The 26,278-nt window shown below is 32.0% G+C and overlaps 1 protein-coding gene across 1 annotated transcript in view; it reads right to left on the minus strand.

The window, feature by feature from the left end:
- The window catches only part of LOC145323841 (follistatin-related protein 1-like), a 56,552-nt gene that overhangs the window by 8,512 nt on the left and 21,762 nt on the right, over positions 1-26,278 (minus strand). The window contains exons 2-8 of the mRNA XM_080166411.1: positions 22,557-22,611; positions 19,027-19,109; positions 15,893-15,996; positions 15,397-15,482; positions 11,064-11,151; positions 7,744-7,893; positions 928-1,040 (exon numbers count right to left, since the gene is read on the minus strand). Coding sequence (XP_080022537.1) covers positions 928-1,040; positions 7,744-7,893; positions 11,064-11,151; positions 15,397-15,482; positions 15,893-15,996; positions 19,027-19,109; positions 22,557-22,611 — 679 coding nt within the window. The remainder of the gene's footprint in view (positions 1-927; positions 1,041-7,743; positions 7,894-11,063; positions 11,152-15,396; positions 15,483-15,892; positions 15,997-19,026; positions 19,110-22,556; positions 22,612-26,278) is intronic.

Here is a 26,278-nt window from a genome sequence, read left to right on the forward strand (position 1 = left end):
TTCTTCACTTCAAGAGATAAATCTTTTTATCATCACAAAATCATTCTATATCTTTCAATATCACTTATCTATCTATCTATCTTTCAATATCAATCATCAATCTATCTATTTTTCAATATCACATATTTAACTATCTACTTTTCAATATCGTTTATCTATTTTCTAATATCATATATCTATCTATGAGTTTCGCTTTTCTATCCATCTATATCTTTATATCAATATCTACTAACATTTTGAAATTGTTTAGCAGTCTACCTAGGGGCGTGCACAGGGTTTTGTCAGGCGGACTTGAGGGGGGGGGGGAGATCGAAAGGGTAAGGTAGGCTTTACTAATTTCGAGTTTAAACCAGCAAAAGAGGGTTTGTAAAATGTCACAGACACAATACAATCTGTCCCGATTTTGTATTACTTTTGCGGAACAAGATTGCAGTTACGTCATATTTTTCTTTCCCGAAAAAGGGAAGGGGGGAAGAAAATCTCTTCAAAAGAGATGGGGAAAACCCCCTTTTCTCTCATCTCTTTTTTCTTCCCCCCTTCCCTTTTTTCTTTCCCCCTTCCCTTTTTCGGGAAAGAAAAATATGACATAACTGCAATCATGTTCCGCAAAAGTAATACAAAATCGGGACAGATTGTATTGTGTCAATGTCACACCCATTGAAATTAAATTTAGGAAGGAGTGAAAAAAATACTTTTGAGCATGTTGATTTTATATGGGGGTGGAAGCGTAGGGGGTTGAACCACCACACTGACACTTAAATAACACATCTCGTGTTGTCTATAATGCACCCCGATTTTGGTTAAAGGGAGTATAAAAATCGTGAGAATTGTTAAAACTTTTGGATGAGCTTTACGCAGCCGTCTGGCAAATCTGGCACGCTACTGGATAAAAACCTAACAACAAAAGGCTGTGGCTTAACAACTGACCTTGTATAGATGGTTCATATTCACTCTGAAGTATTTCTTTGTACTCTTGGAACCCTAACCGCCAGTCCATGTTCACATCTCCCTCCTCTACTAAGGCGTCAAGGCACAGTTCCCTGAATAAGAATTTAGTTCAATTATTGGCCGGTAGAGTATGTTATTAGAATGAGAAATAAAAAATACGCTCCATAAAACTATATATTTGCTTGAAAGACCTTGTTACATAAAAAAATAAGGAATACTTCTTAACCTAACCCAACCTAACTTAACCAAGGGTCAGGGGTTACAAATCATTTGTTGGGATGGCACATGTTGATTTTAATATATGTTGGTCACTTTCACTCCAATACTTGGAATGAAGCAAAAAATATTTTAATTTTAAATTTCCTTTATACAATGTTGAAACAAAATGTATTATGTAAATATAGGAAAAACTGCATGAATGAAATCCAAGTAAAATGTTAGATTAGATTTTAATGCAATGCAAACAGACACATTAATTCAATACACAAGTTGACACAAAGAAAAATAGGAAGAAGGATGTAGTGTCCTATTTTTTTCAGCAGATTTTACATGAATATTGAGTAAAAGCTAAATAAATAATTTTATAAAATTTTCAAACTTAGAAAGGTTGACAAAATCCTAATATATAAAGAAGTACGGTGTTTTGTTTGTAGCTTAAGATCTCACCACCCATTCAGCCGTTTGGTTTCTCCATTTTAGAAAACCTTCACATAGGTCCTGGAGTAGTTTTTGGTAATTTCATTTTTCAATTGGGGTGGTTTAAGGCGATTTTTTTGCTTTCAAATACATAGCCTCATAGAGTCTAGGGGCATAGCCGCTAGTATATATTAAACCAGAGGCTCACATGTAACTCAATTTAAAATTAAAAGAAAACCTGGTTGAAATATAGCCTCTAAGGTATATATTTAGGATTGTTATATTTGTTGATGTTATTTTCAATCAGCATTTATTTATTGCAACTGTATTAAAAAGTTTTTACATGTTTTGATTTCACATTGCAAAGATGAAATCTGGGCTGAAGAAAGAAAAGACAAACATTTCAAGTTTGCAATGGTTGGATAAGTTGAACAGTGCTCATACAAAACCACAACTTTGTTACCTAGAACAGCTAACTTGGGAGCAGTTGACTGTATGCTGATTATCAAGTAGCCATGATTAGCATGTTACATTCATGATGTTTTTAAGGTTTAATCCTAAAGTAAGTTACCAGACAAATGGATATTGATTATAAGTATGCTTGAGCTTAGACTGTTAGATTTTGAATATCCTATTATATAAAGTAGTAAGCGTTTTTTGTCTGTCCTAAAGAATCTCGCTAACCGCTGATCTGATATTGTTCTCCTTTACAATGAATCTTCTTATAGGTCCTGGGAAGGTTTTAAACTATTTTTGGGGAGGGTGTCTTCACCCCCCCCCAAAAAAAAATATTTTTTTTACTCGTTTAAAACTCAAATTTAAAATGGGATGAGGTCGACTTCTAGGGGGCGTAGCCGCTAGTTTAGCATAAAGAACTTAAAGCCATATAATTTGTACTTTATTTTTTATTGGTACACTGAGAGTAACCAATATTAGTATAAGGACATTGGATATATTTCCATGAAGAGATTGATCTCATATGAATTATTAATTGCTGTCTGTATCTTAGAGGTAAAGTCAATATGTCATGTACATATCAAATGAACATTTTTCTATACATACAGTTTCAAATTTAGGCATCATTTATGTCAAAATGTATCGATTATCTGCAAAATATAGATAAATGACATTTATAAAGCAAAGTAATGTGTCCTTTTTCTGGTCTAACAACCTTTGAATTAGTAAAGCATTTTCATCTAATATTTTATGTCAATCATCTAAGACACAACTTTATGATCTGCAATAGATGGTTATAAACAAATGATGCTCTTACTTAAAATACCAATGTTGCTGGATTACAGAAACACCAAGTTTGGCAGGCATTGGCACCATGGGGATTATGTGAGGGTTGAACCCTTTTGTTCCCAGTCCAAATCAGGATTAGAGTTAGTTGGTCACCCCCAGGAAGTAGGATTCTTTGATTTGAGATTATGTAAGGGAGAAATCTTTTGATCTTGTGTCAATTGAGGGATAAGATGTAGTCAGTGACCCCAGGTTAATATTACTCTATTCAATTACGATGTAACTTTATGATTTAACAATTTTCATGATACTTTCTATCTTGGGATGTCAGGTATAAGATTATGATTTAACAATTAGGGGGATTGCCTTTGACACTTTAAGACAAAGTCTTTAGGATCACAGATTTAACTTTCTTTGTTTGTAGCTCTGAGTGTAAAAGTGACACAAGCAAGAATTATCCAGGTAAAAAACTTTAATATTGTTTTCTAATTTCACCAGTGTTCATATAACTGATTCATGTTTACTTAATACAAAAGAAAAACGTATTCCGTGCAGACTAAATATATTTTAAATACAAATTTTTATTTTCTGCATAAAATAAACCCACAAATGTTTCTTTCTAAAAACACAGTTGATTTAAGTTGACAGTTTTCTTAGAAAGAGACTGATCTAAACCACATGATAAACCTTGACAAATCAAGTTTCTATGAATTCTCCAGTGCATCTTTCAAACTTTTATCCAGTAATGTGGATCTATATCTGGAAGATCAATCTAATAGAGGAATGAGAAACTGTCCCAATTTTGTATAACTTTAGTGGAACAAGTTCCAATTACGTCATATTTTTCTTTCCCGAAAAAGAGAAGGGGGAAAGAAAAAAAAGGGAAGGGGGGAAGAAAAAAGAGATGGGAGAAAAGGGGGTTTTCCCCATCTCTTTTGAAGAGATTTTCTTCCCCCCCTCCCTTTTTCGGGAAAGAAAAATATGACGTAATTGGAACTTGTTCCGCTAAAGTTATACAAAATTGGGACAGTTTCTCATTCCTCAATCTAATACCATTGAAAATATAACAACATGCAAATATGGATCAGTATATTTGTTTAGCAGTTTATCACAAACAAAAAATTAAGGCTTACTTAACACAGTTTTAATTTTGATTGAACTAGAATTAACCCAAAAGACAGACAACTCAGACCACAATGGTCAATGTCATTTAAACAAGTACATTTCTATCTTATACATATTTGTTGTTTGATTATGAAAGTATAAATATGTTTAGATGCAACCCAAACTTAGAAATATATTTGAAAGTCACCAAAAAGAAGTTAAACATATTTTATTAATAAGCCAGTGATGTTGTAGATAAAATAAAGAAATGTTAAAATTGTAAGTTTTCCCTTCTTAATATCTGAAATAATAAAGAAATGTTATTTTATTGAATTTGTCTACTTGTCAATATATAATGCCTCAGAACCAAGCTTTTTTTCATTTCCCCCCATTTTCATTGGCAGTTTCTACTTTGTCGCCATTTTTCTGCAGCTTTATCTTTGACAGTAGATTCTATCCTATAGTCAGACCTTTTTTATAAGCCTTTATAAAAATTGGTCATTTGTATTGTATGACATCAGTTTTCAAAATAACTATATTCACTTCCTTTTACTAAGTCACTAAGTTTGGTAATGTAACATCTAATCTTTGCAGACAACAACCCTTTAATAAGATTTCCTTTGTTGGCAGTCCCCTAACTGTGCATGGAAATAGGATATGGAATAGCATTTCTAATTTTTTCTAATGTCATGAATCTTACAAGGAGCATAATATACAAGGTTAACAACTGAATTATGATTTTTTTGCCAACATATTACAACTTCACATAATGAGGACTCTAATTTGCAGAAAAGCCCTCTTTTAAAATACATTTTTAAAAGGAAATAAAAAGTTTTTTGGTTGTTTTGATTGATTTCCAATTTTATGTCTATTTCTACTAGTAGTAGATAATAATTCTTTAGACAAATATATTTCTGGAAGGAAATATATTTTTGTATTTTCTAAATTGTAAATAATCATTTTCTTCCTATTGGAGTTAGAACATGTCTAAACTTAAAATAAAAGCTGTGAAGCCCACCATTTAGAATTAAGATATTAAAGTCTTTGCCACTTTGTACTTAGTAGGTACCGAATATCTCTTATCATTGATGTTATGAGCAACAGATTTTTTAACCTCTCTAGTATAACACGATTTGGTTGAATCGAATCCAAAATTATCCTTGACACTTGCTGTAGGTTTTATAAGGCTTTGATAATGAAGAATGAGAAAAGGGAAATCATTATATAAAAGTAACAGTACGACTGTCTGTGAGTCTGTCTATACTAGCTAAACGCTGAACCTCTGAATATGATTCTCCTTTACACTGTAGAATCTCAATGGTCCTAAAAGTATTTAGGAGAAGGGTACCACCACCTTCAAAATCAACCCTAGCAGTAAATTCAACCCCCTTCACTTTTTCTCTCAAAAACTAAAAGTGGGGGGAAGGTCAACTCCCCACAACCCATTTAGAGGCCTCTAGTAAAGTAACCGCTAGTATTTAATAAAAAGAGGATGATTGTTATTAAATCACAAATATCCATAAACTATAGAATAGCTCCACTGGCAAACAACATGTTTGTAATGTTGAAAGTTTGTAATGCAATTTAAAAATACCAACCACAAACTACAAAGTCAAGAACTTGAGACAATAACATTCAACATATTTATAATGTTGGCAAACTTCAGAAAATTTATTTTAAATGTGAGCGAAAAGTAATAAGTTGTATGTCTGTTTATTTGGAGTACACATGGTGTTGTCTGGGGGGTGTGCAAAGTGCACCCAAAATTTTGACAAACCCTTGAAACCAAAGTTAAGGGGGGGGGGTGTTATAGATAACAAGAGGGGTGTTATTTAAGTGTCAGGGGGGTGGATAAACCCCCTCTGATGTCATATTTAAAAACAGTGTACTTCGATTAAAAAAATTACCACACAAAGTCTTCTAAATTTAGTTGTAGGGTTATTTTGTTTGTAAATTAAGATCTCATTAACCATTGCATTGTAATGATTTCTCATTAAGTCTAGAGATGGTATACCAATAGTATACAGAACAATAGATGCTAGTGGCTCAGTCGCTAGTATTAGAATTGAACAAATTATGTTACTTTAGAAAACATTTTATGTTTGTTCTGTAAAATATATTGGATTTCCAGGAAAAAAGGAATAACCAAACTGAGGTGGATTCTTAAAAAAAATTTGCCCCACTAATCGTTTAGTGGGGCAAAATTGTTTTCGTGAAAAATCCACCAAAATCAAATTAAAAATCTACAAAAATTAAACAAAATCATAGAAGGGTTAATAACATAAGATTTTATTTAATTTTTGTAGATTTTTTTGTGATTTTGGTGGATTTTTCACGAAAACAATTTTGCCCAACTAAGCGATTAGTGGGGCAAATTTTTTATAAAGAATCCACCTCTGGTTATTTTCCGAAATTATATGGCCCAAAAACAGGTGCAACTTTATGATGTAAAAACATTGAGCCAAAAGTGACTCAATTAAAAGGTTGTTTAACTGTATTGCTAAATAAATTATCTTTAAGTTTTTACAATTATGTTTTCCAATTCTGTTATATCAGATGTATTATAGAGAAGAGTCGAATGCATTGAACCAAAAACTGACGTTGCTTATTAATATTCTAGTTAGGAATTCCGTAAAATAGCCTAAAACCTGACAAAGGCGTTAATATCATTATACTTTATAGTCTCTTTATTTCAGTATGCATTGTTTTAGGAAGAACGATAGGTATAAACTTTTATAGGTATAAATTTTATCCTTATATCTAAGTAACAAGAAGTTTGTCTGTGTGTGTAGCCTAGGATCTAGCAAACCGCTGATCCTTTACAGTTAAGCTTCTCATTTTTCCATGAAATTTTTATAACTATTTTAGGTAGTGGTATCACCTCTCTCCAAAGTGAAAGTGCCCCAAAAATTGGTTTGACGTACCAAAATAACCCTTTATTTACCTAAATCCCTCTCTTAAAGGCCTCTAGGGGCAAAGCAGCTAGTAATATATAATTGAAAATGCCAGAGAAACAACTTATCCTTTATCCCAAGGAAAGCAAGATAAATCCTAAAAGCTGTTGTACTTGTATTCTTTTCTTAAATTAGTTGGTGCATAATTTATCTATCTATCTGTAACTGTGCATAGTTTATCTATCTATCTGTAACTACGCATAGTGTATCTATCTATCTATCTGTAACTGTGCATAATTTATCTATATATTTGTAACTATGCATAGTGTATTATCTATCTATCTATTTGAACTATTCATATTGTATTATCCATCTATCTACAATGTAGTATATCTATCTATCTGTAACTATGCATATTGTATCTATCTATCTATCTATTTGTAACTATGCATAATGTATCAATCTATCTATCTGCAATGTAGTATCTATCTATCTATTTGTAACTGTGCATAATGTATTATCTATCTATCTAAATAATTGTAACTATTTATAATGTATTATCTATCTATCTATTTGTAACTGTGCATAATGTAGTATCTATCTATCTATTTGAACTATTCATAATGTATTATCTATCTAAGTTGGCTTAATTGTCCATCTAGTGTAATAAATCTATTTAATTATCTAAGGTATGCAGATTACTTTAAGTATAGTGCATACATAATTATCCTTTTAGTTTTAATAAGCAAAGCTAATGTAATATTTTTACGCCCGACTGTCCGACAGTCATATCTTTATTTGTATGCCTGGATCTTACAGTAAAGTTGCTTAGGATACTTCATCCTTATATCCTTTAGATAATCTATCCATTGGTCTATTTCTTTATCAATCCATCTATATCCAGTAATATAATATTTACCTTATTTTGTCTGCCTTAGACTGAGGCTCTATGGGAGAACCTTTTCTAGAGATATACTTGTACATCTCCGTGGTGTCCAGGTACCCGTCCTTGTTCATGTCCATTGATGTGAAGTGACCGCTCAATATCTCATTGTAGCTCATTCCATGACTGAAAACAAATTCTTATAATAAAGTAATAGTATGTTTGTCTGTACCGAAGGATTTCGCTAACCGCTAAACCGATCGGTTTCTCCTTAACAGGGTAGCTTCTCATAGGTCCTGTGAAGGTCTATAACTATTTTAGGGGAGGGTATCACCACCCTCCCAAGATAAATAGCCCATAAAAAAAATCATTCCCCCCTAAATTTAAAAAACAAAAACTTTTTCATTTTAAATCTTAATAAAAAATGGGTTATAGAATTCAACTCCTCCCTCCTCCTCTAAATAATAAAGGAATAAAGACATTAACAAGGATGACATAATTCATGAGTAGCGAAGCTTTAAAATTATGGAATGAACACAGGGACAAAGTTAGTTTAAGAGCAGATGTTAAGTTGTCATAACAAAGAAAATAAAGATAAATATACAAAAAAAACAAAAAAAAAATCATGAAACCTTAATAAAATAAGTTTTTGTGTTTCGAAGCATGAACGACAGTTAGACAAACAGACAAACCAATGTATACACTAGATGTGAATATGTCATAGGAATCTTAACCAAAAATTTCACCTGTCTATCTTTAATAGGAACCGAGAAAATCACGTTTCCCCTACTTCGTGACTGACAGACGGACGGACAGACTGACGGACATTGTGATTTATAGAGTAGCTTCGCTACTAAAAAGAGATAAAAAGATACAGAGAGAGAGAGAGAGAGAGAGCGAATGAAATGGATAGAATAAAAGAGCTCAAAAGGAAAACTTGAAAGACACAAATAATAATAATAAAATAATCAATAAATCAAAAATATGTACAAAAATATATGGAATTCAATTTTTTTATTTAATCCTCAATAAACAAGGATAATACCTTTCATTAAAGTGAGGCTAAAAATAACTTGAATAAAATCCTTTTGTCGGTCGAATTTAAATTAAATTTCTTATTAGAAATTCTAGGCTTATAACATCGTGTAAAATCATTTCAGGAATCACACTATAAAAATAACATACTCGCAGTTGATAGTTTTTGCGTTTTCACTAATAGTTACAGGAATCTATTTGAAGACAAAAATTACAAAGTTGACTTGCTGACATACGGAAAGACACTTCTATGTGAAAAAGTTTCGCTTTTGAAAGCTGAAGGAATAATGTAGCATAAATCATCTTTTAAACCTAAGAGAAATTGGAGGGAAAGAGATATTTAATCTTTTTAACAAAGTAACATTATGTCTCTCCGTCTGAAACTTAAATGTAAAAAAATCAAGTTTTAAGATTAAAATAGACCTTTTTTAAAACTTACTTAAATGCAATAGTTAGAATTCAGGCATAGAACAATGGACTACTATTAAATCCCACCCCTCCATAACTTTTGTAATTTAACCAGCTTTAACATTTAGTTAATATTGAGAGTTGGGGGGGGGGGGGGGTGGATATACCCCTTTAGGTTTACACGCCCTTAAACCGCCAAAGCCCTCTTACTCTAAGGTTCTTTGGATATTGTCCTCCTTGTTCTACTGTCTATTTTGTCGAATCTTTGTCTGCTAATATCAGATATTGGCAGGAATCTCAAGAGATAAGACAATGAAAGATAAATTGATAAACATCCTCAATGATAAATAAAATCAACCCTTCTGTAGATTTAAATTATTGGTTCAAAAGTTTAGAAACAATCCAATTATGATTTAAAGTAATTAAAGATTTAGAGCCATCAAATATGATATAAACTGGGTACCAGTGTAATTTACAGTGCAATATCCCCTCCCTCCCTGACGAATATCAGATATTGGCAATTTTCTATCCTTTGAACAATATGCAATTGAACACTGGACATAATAAAAAATGATTTATAACCCTACTCCAAGCGGGGTTACTCTTTAATTACATTATGTCCGTAATACTCTTTTGGACGATATTTAATACTCGTGAAATACCCTGTATTTTAAACTTCTTTTTTACCAACCCTGTTTAATCAAATATATCTTTATTTTGTTGTAAAGCTACTCTATAAATAATTAATTCTACATGATTTAGGACAGTTGCACAGCAATACGCCAGTGGAGTGCATCAGGGGGTGAAAAAATTCGTATCGTGCTATTTCAATTTCAATTTTAAGAAGGATGATGACACTCCCCTACTGATCTAGGATTTAATCAATTATTGTACATTGATTAATCAGACATAATATAAATTCTTTTTATTTTACTTTTCATGTTATGGACGTTTGCGGCCTTATTACATTACACTTCTAAACTAAGAAAAATGTACAACAGTATACTGTTCTTTTTTCAAAGTACACATATGGAGCTGGTTTGTATTACTGGATGCATAATTACTTGGATCTTACACCAGATTTTCATGTTCTATAATAAAATGAACTCTGTAGCGGGCTAAAATAACGATCTCCGCCATCCCCATCCTTTACCCCATCCTCTTTCTTCCTTCTTGATAAACGGCCCAACCAATAAATGCGGGGGGGGGGGGGGTGGATGAAACCTAAATTGACGACGTTTTTTCTTCTTTTATATTATGTTCTACATCCATTCTACTATTGCTACTAATATTTTCATCCTTGTGAACCCTTTTCTAAAATATCCAATTAATGGTCAATATTTGAGGATGAATGAATACATCAAAAAGAATTATCTATTCATCCTTTCATAAAGTTTATATCAATTTTGTTTGATGGATTACCTTCTAATTTATGCCAGGGATCTAAAGGGATAAGACAAAGGTCGATAAATTGATTTACATCCCAAATGATGATGCACAAAATTACCACTTCTGTAGATTACATTTAGTGGCGGAAACGTTTGGAACTCAAATTAATGAACTAGAAAATCTAAATTCTATAAGAGTCCCCAAAGTTGTTAAGCCAACGAGTACGAAATCATTACTATACTTTGGGGACTAGTGTAATAAACAGCCCAATGTCCCTCCCTCTCTAAATTTATGTAGCCACTAGCGGATGCACCGATAGAGGTCTCTAGTATCAATGAAATGAGAAGGGGTGTTAGTCGACCAACTACTTTTCAATTTCAGTTTTATAAGAAAGAGTAGAAATCTATATCTTTTTTTTCAGGTGAAATTTTTTTGGCGGATACTTTAAATAAACTGTATCTGTCCATCTGTCTAGCTACTTGTCTGTATGTTTATCTGTATGTATCTATGTCATACTATCTTACCTGTACCAGTCCTGTTTACTGGCGGATAAATTGAACCAGCTGACCAAAAACTCTCGCAACCGATTTCTGTCATTCTCAAAACAAGCCACTGAAAGCAAAACACATTTTAAGATATAATATAATATATGAGAAGCTTCACTGCAAGGGAGAACCATTTCGGTCCATTGGATAGCGAGATCTTAACCTACAGACATCATGTTACTTTTATATCATGATTATAAAATAGTAATCTTTGATGTTTGAAGTATGGAAAGTTTGTTTTCACTCGCCCAACTTATTTAAGATGACAAACAGTAAGGGTAAAAGTTAGATTAGAATATTCTGTTCCTAAGGATAGGATCTCTAATTTATAGGTATTATGCATGTATTCTATTTTGGTTTTAGGTTGTTTTCTACTCTTTTCACATTCAAATACAGAGCTTTCTTTAATAATTGGTTTTGTCATCCTTGTTTCAATAAAAGTACACTATTCTCTCGAATTTTGGATTCATTTTCTATTTATTTTGTCACTTTTTAGAAGTGAATCAAGCAATAAAATCTAAGTTGTTTGTCTATGAATGTTATGACCATGATAGTCAAAAACGTATCTTATTATATTCAGCTTTCCGCAGATTTTAAAATGAAAAATTATCAGATTTAAACTGATTAATATTACAATTTTTTAAAAATATTCGTAGAAAAATATTACGATACGATACAGTTTTGATTATACTGAAAATGGTATTATTTTTCTGATTTCCAATTTGCCTATATTCCAGAGAATAAGATAGTTGTAGGATACTTGAGATAGCCTGATATCTAGTTGCCGAAAGTGTACGCAGTTTCCTGGGTGTTTCCTCATCCTCGCTCAATATTTACTACTAGCTACAAATCTTCAAACTTCCCTTAAAAAAATCAAAATTTGAATGTGTAAACGATTTATACAATATACATTATAAATTTGAATTTTTTAAATTTTTTTTTTTTTTTTTTGAAGTTTGAAGCTTTTTTAGCTAGTAGTAAATATTGAGCTAGGATGAGGAAACACTCAGGAAACTGCGTACACATTCGGCAACTAGATATCAGGCTATCATACTTGAAGTGTTGACACAGCTGCAATACAGCAACAATTTAACATGGACAATTAGTCACATAAGAAGCATAGCAATAGCGAACATGAATACTATTATATTATAAGTAGTAAGTTTTTTTTTAACTAAAGCTTGAGATCTCAATATCTACTGATTGGGATCTTTATTTCGGGTAAGCTTCACAATTAGGTCCATAAGAAGTGGAGTAGCAATAACAATTAATTATCCACAAAATATGACCTATTTTTCTCTTTAAAGATTCTCTTTAAACACCTCCCCCGTTTTATACAAAGATGCTAATTCCCCCCCCCCCCCCCAACCCCAAGAGGATATAAGCAGAAAAACCCCGCAGGGGGTATAATTTTCTAACACTTCTTTCTTATTTAGTCTTTTAAAAGGATTCAAAATGCAAGGACATATTTTTTTTAACTCTTATTCTATACATCTTAATTGGAACTGATGATCTATTTTTATAGAGAAACATATGTATTCCATCAATAAAAAAAGTTAAAATATTAAACTGTGTTTATACATATAATAATATTATTGAAAGTAGTATGTTTTTTTGTCTGAACTTAAAGAACTCATTTGGGTTATTTATTTTAGGTTAGCTTCACATAGGTCCTGTGATAGTTTTAAGTTATGTTGTTTTCAGATTTAAGTCTTGCAAAGGTTTTAAGCTACTTTTATAGCCAATAAATATTTTGGAGGCATAGTTTAGACCTTGTGTGTTACAACTATAAAATTGAATTAATTGCCCATTGTTCCATTCCTTCATCCTGGTGTTTCCAAACGTATTGTTTAAAAAATTCGCTTTTAAAGATGCTGTCATCCTTGTTCTAATGAAAAAGCTTTTTAAGAAATGTGTAAGATTGTGAACTCAACAGGCAACCTTGGTGCAATAATGTGTAAACTTCTCATATAAAAAGCAAATAATTGACTTGTAGAGAGCATTTGACAGAACATATAATGTATATACAGATGATAACATCCATTATAGCGAAGCTTTATAAATCTTATAATTTCAAAGATGAAATAATTAACTCCTTAAAAGGAATGGTCCAGATATTACGAGAATGATAACATGCTAGCTCGACTCAGGAATCTTCATTTCAAAAATTAATTTCATTTAACTTTTCAAAATAGCTTTAAAATCTGGATATTAGATTTCTGATAATAATAAATTCACGGTTGGATGTACGGATACATTTTAAATGAAGAAAAGCTTCTCTTTTTATAATGTATCTTAACTATATCTTTAAATGTACATATATTGTACATCCATCTACAGGGATTATAGTACTTCTAAAGATATGACTTCAATTATTATTTTTTATAAAAACATGAAAATTTAGAGGTTTATAAATTTCAAGAAAAAGTTTCCCCCTTCTTATTTTTAATCTATTTAAAATAAGGGTGGGGTCTCAGTGCTTGAAAGGCACTTTGGGGGAAATCGACGAGGTGCGTTTTTTATTTCATTGCTTATCCCTGTATATCTCTGTAGAAATACACTTAACCTTGTAGCCATGTATAAAAGTTTCATTGCAATAAAACTTTTTCATATCAAGAATAAAGGGTCTAAAAAACTATTTTTTTTTATGGTATCCTAATGTCTTTAATGTTTCTTATGTCCTTCACCTCATACCCGTGGTGCAATACATAGCAGACATCCAACCTTTTGATTGCACGATCTTTGTCTGGAGATCCTCAATGTGCATAGTAATGAGTTGAGTCTGTTTGTGGCCAGGGCCCCCTACTCAAAATTTTTGATGTCCTGTGCCAAACAAAGCAGGTAGGTACCATTTTTAACATCTTCTTTTAACCTTATCATTTTTATTTTTAATATCCGCAGAAAGCTGTCTATAATACAATGTGATAAATAATTATAAACAGTAATACATACATAGTTTTAAATACAATAAAAATGTTATTTAAACTAATCCCTTACTCCTTAATTTCTTTTCTACCTTGTTGCAAATAGAAATAGAACAAATTTTACTTTTACTTAAAGCTACTTCACGCTTTTACACAAAGTTCCTTGTTGAGCACTGAAACACCCTCCCACTTGTTTTTTTTAAACAAATTAAAAATAAAGGGGGGGGGGGTAGTTTTTGTTTATATTGTTTTCATGTCATGTTAGGTTCTTTTAGATACTGGGTAGCCCCGAAGAATAATTAAAAAGTATTACAATAAAATTTATAACTACTTAGCCTACTATCGTGTTGTCATATAAGAAAGTTTCTTAAAAGTTTATAAAATATGAATATTCTTAATTTAAGATATGCCTTTTTTAAAGTCAAGACATTCTACCAAATATTAATGTCCAACAAGTAATAGAAATTTTATTAGCGCAGCTACTTTTTAATATAGTATGTCACAGCCTAAAATTATTTTAGCTTACGAGTGTTTATGACTTTTTAGTAATTCAATTTACAGGTTATTCAATTCTACTATTTATATTTTCTTTCTCTTTTTAAGAAATAACAGTTTATTTTTCTTTTTTCCATCATGCCTTTGTTAACTTTCAATACATATGGACATAATTACCAATGTTAACGTATAATGTATAAATTTGAACTCGATACCTTTCCGAAAACAGTGAAGCACTGGAATATATCATGCGTGACGTCATAAAAAAAGAGTAATGAGAGAAGGAAACCCCTAAAAATGGGATGGATTTTGGACGTATTTTTATTACGTCACACATGACACTTTCCAGCGCTTCGAAAACAGTTAGATCTTTATATTACAGACAAACAACATTCGCAACGTTGTTTCTGCAGGGGTAAGGCATAGAGAAAAAAAAACTATCCTCCCATAATTACGGTTTATTTCAAAATATGAGTGGTTGGGGTTTTCAGTGCTCAAGAGGCATTGTGTATGCAAGTACTAGCAACTCTTAAAGTTATTTATACCCATTATTACAATATATTTTTTACCTACCAAGCTTACTATTGAGCTTAATATCATAATAAAAATAATAAGTATAATATCAAGGTTATATGTATTATAGATTTTTAAGTTTAGATAACCCTGTTTTTATGTCATTCTATCAAATTTTCAACAGCTATTAGTATTTAATATTTTTATTCACGGGTTATTCAATTATCTTAATCTTTAAAAAATAATGTTTTATTGCTCTCTTTTCCACAAGCTTTGTCAAGTTATAATTCTGTGCTACTTATAACGTGATTGTAATAGACTTTTTAACGTACAGACAAATAATGTAAACTACAGCTGCGCTTCTAAAAATAATTACTTACTTGGTATGGGAGCTTTTTTCTTGACACCCAGTTTGGAAATTTCTTCAATAAACTCTTCCCTGGCTAACAATTCTTCTCGTGATTTCCTAGATAAAGTAATAGTAGGATGATTGTGTGCAGTGTCTACGCAGTTCCTCTATATACACAATCCATATTTGAAGTACTGTTTTTCAACCGATATCCACAGAAAAATCGTGGTTTCACAAAAAGTTACAATATATTATATAGTAGATGTTTATTGGCCATAAAAAATACATAGAACGAAAATATCAGCACCTTTGAACAGACGAACGGACGGACAAACGAACGTGCAGATGTGCAGACCAACGACAGACGAACAGTCGGAAGGATGATAAAAAGACAGAAATACATAAATAAATACAGAAATGTAGACAGATAGACTGATATTTAAAACAGTCGACAGACAGAGAAAAGTCATACAGAAGGACGGATGGACAGACTAACAGACATTTATAAACAAACAAGGAGGACTTACTTGCAAAATCCCGGATGGAGCGGGGAGATAGGTTTACCATCTATACAGGCTTTTCTGTGCAGCTCACAATGGTTATCATAACTCACTCCGTCTGAACCACATACCTAAATACAAAATTCTTAATTTCTCCTTTTGTTTTTCATTCTTTTATCGTATCTAAAAAGATAATGCATGTATTGTTTTTATACTATAATAGCGGCTTTGCCCCAAGAGATAATTTTTAAAAAAATTTAAATAAATTTCTGGTGCTGCTAATTTTATGTTAAGTAGTTTCCCCAGAAATTTTTTTTTTGGGAAGGGGGAAATTTTCATTTTTTTGGGGGGGGTATGTAACCCCCTCCCCCCTCCAAGAAAATAGCTTAAAACCCCAACAGGACCAATAGGTATATACCTGAAGAGTAGAATCCGATCAGTTCAGTGGTTACTAAGATCTTAAGCTTCAGACAGACAGACAGACATCGTACAACTTTGTATTATAGATTATAGAATATTTTTGTTGGATTTTATCCTTTAACAAAAGTAACATGAAGGCTTTCTGAACTGCTGTTCCTCTATAAAATGTAGCTTATCATAGGTACTGGGAAGATTCATAATTATTTTAGAAGAGGGTTCCACCTAAAGTGTCCCTAGAGCCTCTTTTGAGGCTTAGCCTCTAGTGGAATATATAAATTTCATTAAACTAGAACTTCTTAAGCTTGTTATTGTTGCACTAGTAAATAGCAATTTGTCTAAAAACTATAATATTCCTCTGTCCACCGCTGTCACTTTTCTCTATCTTTTTCTCTCTTTTTTCTCCTTTTTTTGATAAATTTTGGCAATAGTGATTAATACAGTTTTAAGAGAAGTGAACGTATCGAAGGTGCACTTTAATCTGGAACAGCGATAGGTACATAGAAAATGAAAAAAAGTTCCAAATTGTGAAATCGTTCGTTTCAAATAACAGAATAAAGTTACAACATTCCTTCCTTTAGGCCCCAATAGAAGTCTTTAGCCTACAAAACTGGGATGATTCTGTGATTTTTTCTTCTTCTTTTTTTCATATAATTATCCCTTTCTGATTTGTTGAACATCAATTACTATGTAGCAACTCTTGTGCAATTAGGATAGACTGGGGAAAAATGAAATCATGGTGGTGCTTTACCTAAAGTGCATGTCGAGAACTGAACCCCCTCTCTTCAGAATTCAGAATGGTATATTTTGGTTCACGATTATGGTTATCTCTTGTACATAAATAGTTTCATTTTAAGACTCCAAAATAAAAAATGCTAAAAAGTCTATAACGATATATGTAAATGTTTTTTTGGGGAGATAATGGAAGTTTTAGCATTTTTAAAGGGGTTATTTCATTGGAAAAATATCTACAATCTCAATAGGAAGAAAAAATCTCAGCACCAAAATAACCCTGATCTACCATGTATTAAAAGTGCAGTATAATATATATTTGACTTTTCCTTCATTTTTCTTTTTCTTAATGTGTTCTTACGTTAACCATTTTTTCTTCAAAATTTGCAGAAATCCATCAATAATTTATATTTATTATTTTTAATATAAATTATCAAAAAAGCCTTTTTTCTATCTCGTCTGTCTGCATGTTTGTCATTTTGTCTGTCGGTCATTATAATTGTCCTACTTCATCAAAATTCTTTTGAATAATAACCACATTTTTTTCTCTGTTGAAGGTCGGGGGGAGGGGTTAACCCATCCGGGCGCAATTCAGTTTTAAAAGCGGCCAATGACTAACATGAAAATATCCGTATAGATGTAGCTGTTACCTAGATCTTTATATATAAAAGTTTTTTTTTATAAATCTTTTTTAAGCTTAAAAATAATTGTAAAGCAAATGTTGTACAAAATTATTTATGTTTAAGTTAATAAAATGTATAATAAACATGTCAAAAATAAATGTACATCATTTGTAACTTTTTACTACAAGCTACTGATATTCTAAAAATCAAATTTTTACACTAATATATGTGATTTTTCTAGGAGCGAATCTTCTGTATTAGGTTGCTGGTCTGTCACTCGAACTTTGTAAGAAAAAAATGTGCGCTTTGTATGTCAATTTAGCAGTTAAAGAACTTTGAGAATGTTGACTATGCCGATGGTAGCCGCCTCCCTAACCCTAAAATTACACCCCTTTTTGACTCTAAGATACATCTCTATACACCCCTCTCGATTTTGGTGTTAGGGGATGTCAACATTTTCGGGTGCGCTTCGCGCCACTGTGTCTATGCATTTTGTCATCTTTGTAAAGTAAAAATAAACGTCATGTAAAAAAAGATATAGGATATAGGGAATCCCCAATGAGTAAGACAAAAATTCACCATGCATGACATATCACGCGCTCGTATAGCATTGGACGCGCATAACGTATTCCATGACGATTGTTTTTCCTCACTCTTCATGTATTAAACTAGCGGCTACGCCCCTAGATGCCATTGACCCAACTTTAAATTGTAGTTCTAAAAAGAAAAAAAACTTTTGGCACCCTTGTAGGAAGCGAAAACCAGTAAGTCATACAGTGGCGCCGCCTAGATGTTCTTTAGAATTAATTTGTTTTTTTTCTTTGTAGGGTGGTGGTACCCTAATCCAAAATAACTATCAACCTTCATAGGACCTATCAAAGGAGAAACATATCAGTTCACCGGTTGGCGAGATCCTTCGGTACAGGCACACAGACACATAAAAATCCTGTTACTTTAATAAAAGGATAATTCCTCATGTTTATAACTTTTTACGCGATGCAAATAATTTAATATTTTAAAATACAATTTATAAACAATAGTATAACTTAATAGTTTTACTATAAAGAATTTACATAAAAATGAATCACTTAAACTAATTATGAATTCTTAAAGGTACTAAAATCTTTTATGACAGTTTTCATCCTTGTTTATTGCCATATCCGGCATAAAGTATTATTTATTTCAGGCTCTTTTTTTAACAGATCATTGAGAAATTAAACTTAACAAAAAATTTTGATTTGAATGTTTTGAACAAATTCTTTAAGTAGCCGCTAGTTTTTGGGCCAGCCAAAGGAGCCCTTTTCTAAAATCCGCAGGGCTGTCATAAAAGTAGTTTTTGAGATAGTGAGATTCTTTGCAGTCAGACATACTGTTACTTTAGTTTCTTACTGGTTTCCAATGGCTGGGACACTTTGTGATACACACACACTCAAAATCTGAGTTGGGACCACCAAGACTCTGACACTCCCGACCTGAAAAATAAAACAAATTGAAGAACATAATGAACAGTGCCCTCTTCTAAAAACTGAATTTGAATGGGGGGGGGGGTAATTACCCCCCCTAAAGTCTGTTGGAGGGGGGTAAATACTCCCCCCAAATCTGTTGGGGGGGTAATTACCCCCCCAAACTAATTTACCCCGGGGGTAAAATTTTTGGGGGGGGTAATTTAATTATGTAAAAAAAGCACCTACCTAATCTATTAAGTTAATAAGTACTATCCTATAACATAAAGTAGTAAGTAAGGTTTATTTGACTATAGCTTCAGATTTCATTACTTTTAATACTGAGTTCTCCTTTTTAGGAAAGCTTCACATAGATCCCATGATGGTTCCACACTATTATAGGTCAATCCTTTGATTGGTTTTAGGCTATTTTTCTCCTCCCTTTTTACCCTTTAGAAAACACGAGTTCTTAGATGCTAAGGGCGCCACTACTATTCAAATATATAGTAGTATCTCATTCTTTAGAACATAAAAATACAATAATTGACTCACTAACCAATGAACCAATATGATTATACTTTAAAGTGAAGCGTCTTATAGGTCCTGGTAAGTTTTATAACTAGTTTTGAGACACCCTGACATCCTCCCAAAAGAAATCGCCTATAGAAATTCTTTTTCATTATTTAATGAAATATTTAATTTAGTTAGGTATCTATTTTATGGAATCTTCAGTGCTTTACAATTACATCATAGATCCCCCCACCAAAAAAAAATTTTCAGTAAAAATTTTTTTTTAAGAACATTCAATTTTTTTTTAAAGAACATTTATTTTGGGGGGGGGTAATTACCCCCCCCCCCCCCAAATGGTTTGGGGGGGGTAAATACCCCCCCCAAAATCGTTGGGGGTAATTTTTTTTGGGGGGGGTATTGTTCAAAAAATTTTGGGGTTGCCAAATGGCCCATTAACCCCCAACTTGGACGCCTATGTACCTAAAAGTTTCCTTATTCGTCATAAAAACTTAAGGTAATTTAATTTGATTGGTTGATACAAATGAGCACCAAAAAATCTAGAAATTGGATAATTAGTTTATCAAAATTAGTGGTGAATCGTCCATTGTCTTGTCCCTTAAAATCCCTGAAAAATCAAGTAAATGTAAAAATGGCGCGCGCCGCAAATTTTTTTTACCCCCCCCAAAATTTTTTCCGTTAGAGATTTTTTATTTTGGGGGGTTAAATTTAAATGGGAGGGGTAAAATGAAAAAAATTGGGGGGGGGGGGGTAATCACCCCTTTACCCCCCCCCCCTTGGACGTCTATGCCTGGAGGTCGCATGTTTAAGAGTTTAAAACCCATTAATTCTAAATCAAATGAATGAATACATACTTGTGTTTTAAATATCTTTTTGTGAGTTCTATGTGTTTGTTTGTGTGTGTGTGTGTGTGTGTATCTTTATGTATATTTCAGTGAAATAAGAATAAGCAAAAAACAGTGATCTACAGGTATAACAGGTATGAGACAATGGTCGCTAAATCAATTTACATCCCCAATAGTGATGAACAAAATTACTATTTTGGAGGATAAAAATATGGGTTAAATGTTGGAAACTTCTAGTTTCAACCAACCAATCAAGCTGTAATAGGAGTAACAAAGTTTTAAAGCCACTGATTTTTTATGAAAATTTGGGGACTGGTATAATAAAAAGTGCAATATTTTTCATCCCTTACAATAAACAAACTATTATTAAAATATAATTCTATAATCTTCTTCAACAAAATCCATTTAAATATCCCTGTATCTGATTTATTTTGTTTAGACTAAAAACATTTGTGAAATAAAGGGCGCTATTAAACCAAATTTAATGGCCTTTTTGTTGACACACTGAATAGCTAGTGTTTCATAGAATACGAGGGTAGAATTTGATCCATGTAAAAGAACTTCCAGTTCTTTCAATCATAGAGTTGATAATATTAGAATCATGGACAGGTACGAATAGTACGTAAATTAAACCACACACTGAATAGCTAGTAAATCTAGATTACTAGCGGTAGAATTGAAATAGAAATGTAAAGTTAATACCACTGTAATTACAATAACTACAGAGTAGTCATTACTAAGAAAAGTATTAGAATGTTCGCTAGGTAACACACATACTTAATTAAGAACAGATGAACAAAATTTAATTGCCTTTAGGTTAAGATTCTGAATAGTAAGTCATAGAATGTGAATAGTAGAATGTAAACAATGTAAAATAACTCTACAGTAAACTTCTAAGAAGTAGTATTAGAATCATTGATAGGTACTAAAAGTATTAACCAAAATTTACAGGCTCAATTCAAGGCCATCCAAGTGGTGAGGGGGGGGGGGGTGTCAAGTGAGGTGATATTTACCCCCCTCAAACAAATTTGGGAGTACTGTAGAAATATAATATAATATACCTAGTTTACAGTCTAAATATATATTTTTCTAAGGAAGAAACTTAATGTGAGGAAATTTAAGCTTTTCATGCTTATCATAATGCTGATGAGATTAAAAGGAGACTTGATGAGTATATTTTGTCTTTCATAACAAAATAATGATCAAAGATAATGATCAAAGGTCTGAAAGGAAAAAAAACAATATTAAAAATAAACAGAGGAGAAGTAAGAAATTAATGTGCCTCTTAGATATTCTGGGCTACGTGTAAATCCTTATAAGTAACAGGGTGTCTATTTGTCTCGCTATCCGCTGAACCGAATTGGTTCTCCTTTACAATAAAGCTTCCTATAGGTCCAGGGAAGGTTTAAAACTATTTCAAAAGCGGATACATTCACTCTTCCAAAAAATATCGCCCCTAAAAGTTGTCTTCTCCCCCCAAATATTTCTTTTACGTTTTCTTTTTTGAAAACTAAAATTGAAAGTAAAGGATGGACTCATCACCCTTTCTACTTAAATGCTCCTAGAGGCCTTTTATTTATTAAGGTAAATATTTTCCTCTTAATATATGTGAAATGAATGTGTTTGTTTATGTTTTATATATGTTTAAATATATATTTCTCTCATAACCATTTAGGACCAACATATCTTTAAATTAAATCTTTTCTCCGCTTTAACTTTAACTTGTCTGTTTGACTGTCTTTCTATTTAACTGTCTGTCTACTTGACTGTCTGCCTGTTTGACTGTCTGTCTGTTCAACTGTCTGTCTAATTGATTGTATGTCTGTTCAACTGTCTGTCTAATTGATTGTCTGTATGTTTGACTGTCTGTCCGTTTGACTGTCTGTCCGTTTGAATGTCTGTCCGTTTGACTGGCTGTCTGCTTAATTGTTTAACTGTCTGTCTGTCTGTTTGCTTATCTGTCTGTTTCACTGTCTGTCTGTCTGTTTGAATGTGTGTCTGTTAAACTGTTGATTCAACTGTCTGTTTTTTTAACAGTTTGTCTGTTTGAATGTCTGTCTTTTTGACACATATCTACACATATCTATCTATCTATCCCTGTCACCTGCCCGACAGTAGACCGTATCACAGGAATTGTCTTTACTGGGCAATATTGATCCCTGAAAAAAATAAACAATATTAAAAACTAAAATAAAAACTTAGAGATATAGAAAGTGTAATGTGTGATGTCATAAAATTCGTCTAAATCCGTCTCTAATTTAGGAGTTTTCTTTCCCACTTCTCCTCTCATCCTTCCTTTTTAGACGTATTTTTATGACGACACAAAAGACACTTTCCGTATCTCCCAAAAACTTATGTTCCCATATGAGTATTATACCTCATCCTAGGGATCTGTGGGGATGAGACAATTGCCAAAAATTGATATACATCCTCAATGATGATAAACAAACCTGCGCCTTCTGTAGATGTAAATTATTGTTGTAAAGTTTTAGATTAACCAATCAAAATTTAATAAAAGTACCCAAAGTTTTTAGTATGAAAGTGTAGTCAAGGTTCCAGTCTAATTTACTGTCCATGGACCCATCCCTCCCTGATATGTATAAATATCTTTAATTCTAAGTGTGTGTGTGTGTGTATGATGAGTTATTCAAAATCAAAATCATGATAAAACTCTTGAAAACATCCAAAGTAACTTTTTGTGTTTAAGCTAAAGATATTGAATTATACTGGTTTAAATACCATTTACCATTTTCAGAGAAGTTTTATAAATGTATTGGGGTTGTTTTAGACTCTTTTCAAGACATGCCCTGCCTCCTTATAGGAGCTAGAGTCGAAATAACTTATATCCTAAGATTTAAGTAACAGTTTGTCTGTCTGTGTGTCTGTCTAATAAATAATACATGTACAGTTTTTCATAAAACTGACGGACATACCAAGTAATATTTAGGTAGCTGCTATACTGAAAAGCAACGATAGAAAGATAGAGAGAAAGTAAAATAACATTCTATTTGAATTAATCTGACCTAATCCTTATTTCATTTAAGATAAACACACAAAAACTTACAAAATTTATGGGACATAAAATACTTAGTGAAAAGAAAATTTAAAAACCTTTAATCGCCATTCAAAAAAATAATGACCACTAAAATCATATTTGAAATAAAATTTCTTTTTACTAGTGTATTTATATCAAATATTAGATACATTAATATTTTTTTAAATCCAGTATAAAATATTTAAAATATATAAAATCAACAAATTTCTGTCTTTTAGACTTTAGTAAAGGGTTTAATGGCAAGATTAATTTAAAATTTGAAATATTCTATCAACTAAAAGATTCTTTTTATCTAAATTATAACCCTCCCTACCCCTCTTTCTGGCATTTATTTTTTTCCCCAGTGCATTTGTATTGATTATGATGATCCTTTTTAGTGTAGTCTGGGGAAAATGCTATACAAAGTTAAACTAATTTTTATGTTGTACAAATTATGAAATTTCCTGTGTTACAAATCATTAAATGCACTGAATCTAATTGCAAAGTTCTATTCCATAATTAAATTCATAAAAACCTTTTCAAACTTTTTATTTCTAAATCTCCAATTCAAATTTTGCAGTATAGATATTAGGTTAAGAGGGGAGTTATTTTGAGAAGAAAATTAATGAATGAGTGGAATATTTTCAAGAAACTATTGAAGCATACCTTTTGTAAAGGCGTATCAAATCTTATTAATTGTACTTTCTAAATTTCTGATAACCGGACACACAGATAAACAGACATTCATTGATATTAATTTTATAATAACCAAGTAGCAATTTTTTAGAGGTAAACGGCAAATACAATTTTTCAAGCCGTTATTATCTGCTGTAGGTAATTTAATATGTGCTTTTTCAATTTTTTATACATCGTTCTCGTTTGGCAGGACGCTATAACTTACACAATAACTTACATAACTTGCAAGCTAAAACTAAAACTGATAATTCATTTTAAAAGTTAGTTAGAGTAGGGGATGTATGGCTTTTGAAAAACCACCATGAATTTTTAAGAAAAAAATATGAATTATATGGTATCCATTTCTTTTATGGTTCACCCTGTATAAGATACATAGTAAATTTTATTGTTTTACCCTGTATAATGTAAGATACTGTGGTATCCGCCTAGGATGAGTGGCAGACACCAGAGTTCAAAATGACTACGGCAGTGTGAACAGACGTGGACACCTATACTATAGAGAAGCTACGCTTCTCTAGCAATCACTAAATAATAAACAGCATCTATTCAGTTGTTCCTTTATTGAAGGTCTAAGGATTACTAAAGTTATATACAACAAACAATAGCTACACAGATAGGAATAAATAATCATAAATAAAAGCAATATAATACATATACAATAGTCAGTTTGGGCAATAATGATCCCCCATCCCTGGAAAGGGTGGGGGGAATTAACAATACAGCTTAACCATAATAAGGCTGTCAGATTCAATCATTAATTTTAGGCATAGGGAGGGGGTCGGCAGACCCCTTCCCCAGGACTCGGGGGAGGGCCTTTGGCCCTTCCCCGAACCCCGGTCAGGGGTGCCATAGGCATTGCTCACGGTTGCCGAATACCACAATACATAGTAAATGTTATTGTTTCACCCTATATAATGTAAGATAAATGTAGTAAATTTTATTGTTTCACCCTGTATAATGTAAGATACATAGTAAATGTTATTGGTTCACCCTGTATATTATAAGATACATAGTAAATTTTATTGTTTCACCCTGTATAATGTAAGATACATAGTAAATTTTATTGTTTCACCCTGTATAATGCAAGATACATGGTAAATTTTATTGTTTCACCCTGTATAATGTAAGATATATGGTAAATTTTATTGTTTTACCCTATATAATATAAGATACACAATAAATTTTATTGTTTCACCCTGTATAATGTAAGATACATGGTAAATTTTATTGTTTCACCCTGTATGATATAATATACATAGTAAACATTATTATTTCAACCTGTATAATGTAAGATACATGGCAAATTTTGTTGTTTCACCCTGTATAATATAAGATACATAGTAAATATTATTATTTCAACCTGTAAAATGTAAGATACATGGTAAATTGAAATGTATGAATGTAAATTTTATGCAGTAGAGGATAGATAAGAGTGCATTACTCATACCGAGGGGTGTGCGTATGGGGGGTGTAGAAGGGTGCGTGCAGCCCATAGATATGTAATTATGAGTACATTACTCTAAGGTGGAATGAACATTGGACTATAAATTACACTGTTATCCAAAGTTTAAAAATACTTCAATCATTCGCTTGCTTAAAACCCCTAGAAAAAAACTCCTCAATTTTTATTTTACCTTTAAAAGCAAAATTTAAAAGTCGAGAATTAACTTTCCCCTTCCCTAAGGCACCCTTGGATTCCTCTAGGGGCGTAGCTGCTGTATAGAATATAGATAGAGAGATTCACTTTGTCCCATTGATTTGGGTTAGGTTTACCCCCAAAGGACTGCTCTTTTTTTTAAAATGCACATTCAGTCTTTGTAGGGGTAAAGGGGTGATTAATCTTTCAAACAAAATTTCCCAAAATTTTTAAAAATATTCTTTATTCTACCCCCCCCCCCAAAAAAAATTTAGGAGGGGGTATTTACCCCCACAAACAATTTTGGGGGTTAATACCCCCTCCAATATAAAAAATCTCTAATAAAAAAAAATTTTGCGCGCTTCGAGCGCATTTTTAATACTATATATTTAATAAAATTTAAATTACCCCCCCCCCCCAAAAAAAAAAAAAATTTACCCCGGAAGAAAATTTTTTGGGG

Source organism: Acartia tonsa, chromosome 7 (assembly GCF_053477335.1).
Source record: "Acartia tonsa isolate MP-2025a chromosome 7, ASM5347733v1, whole genome shotgun sequence".
Classification (NCBI taxonomy): domain Eukaryota; kingdom Metazoa; phylum Arthropoda; class Copepoda; order Calanoida; family Acartiidae; genus Acartia; species Acartia tonsa.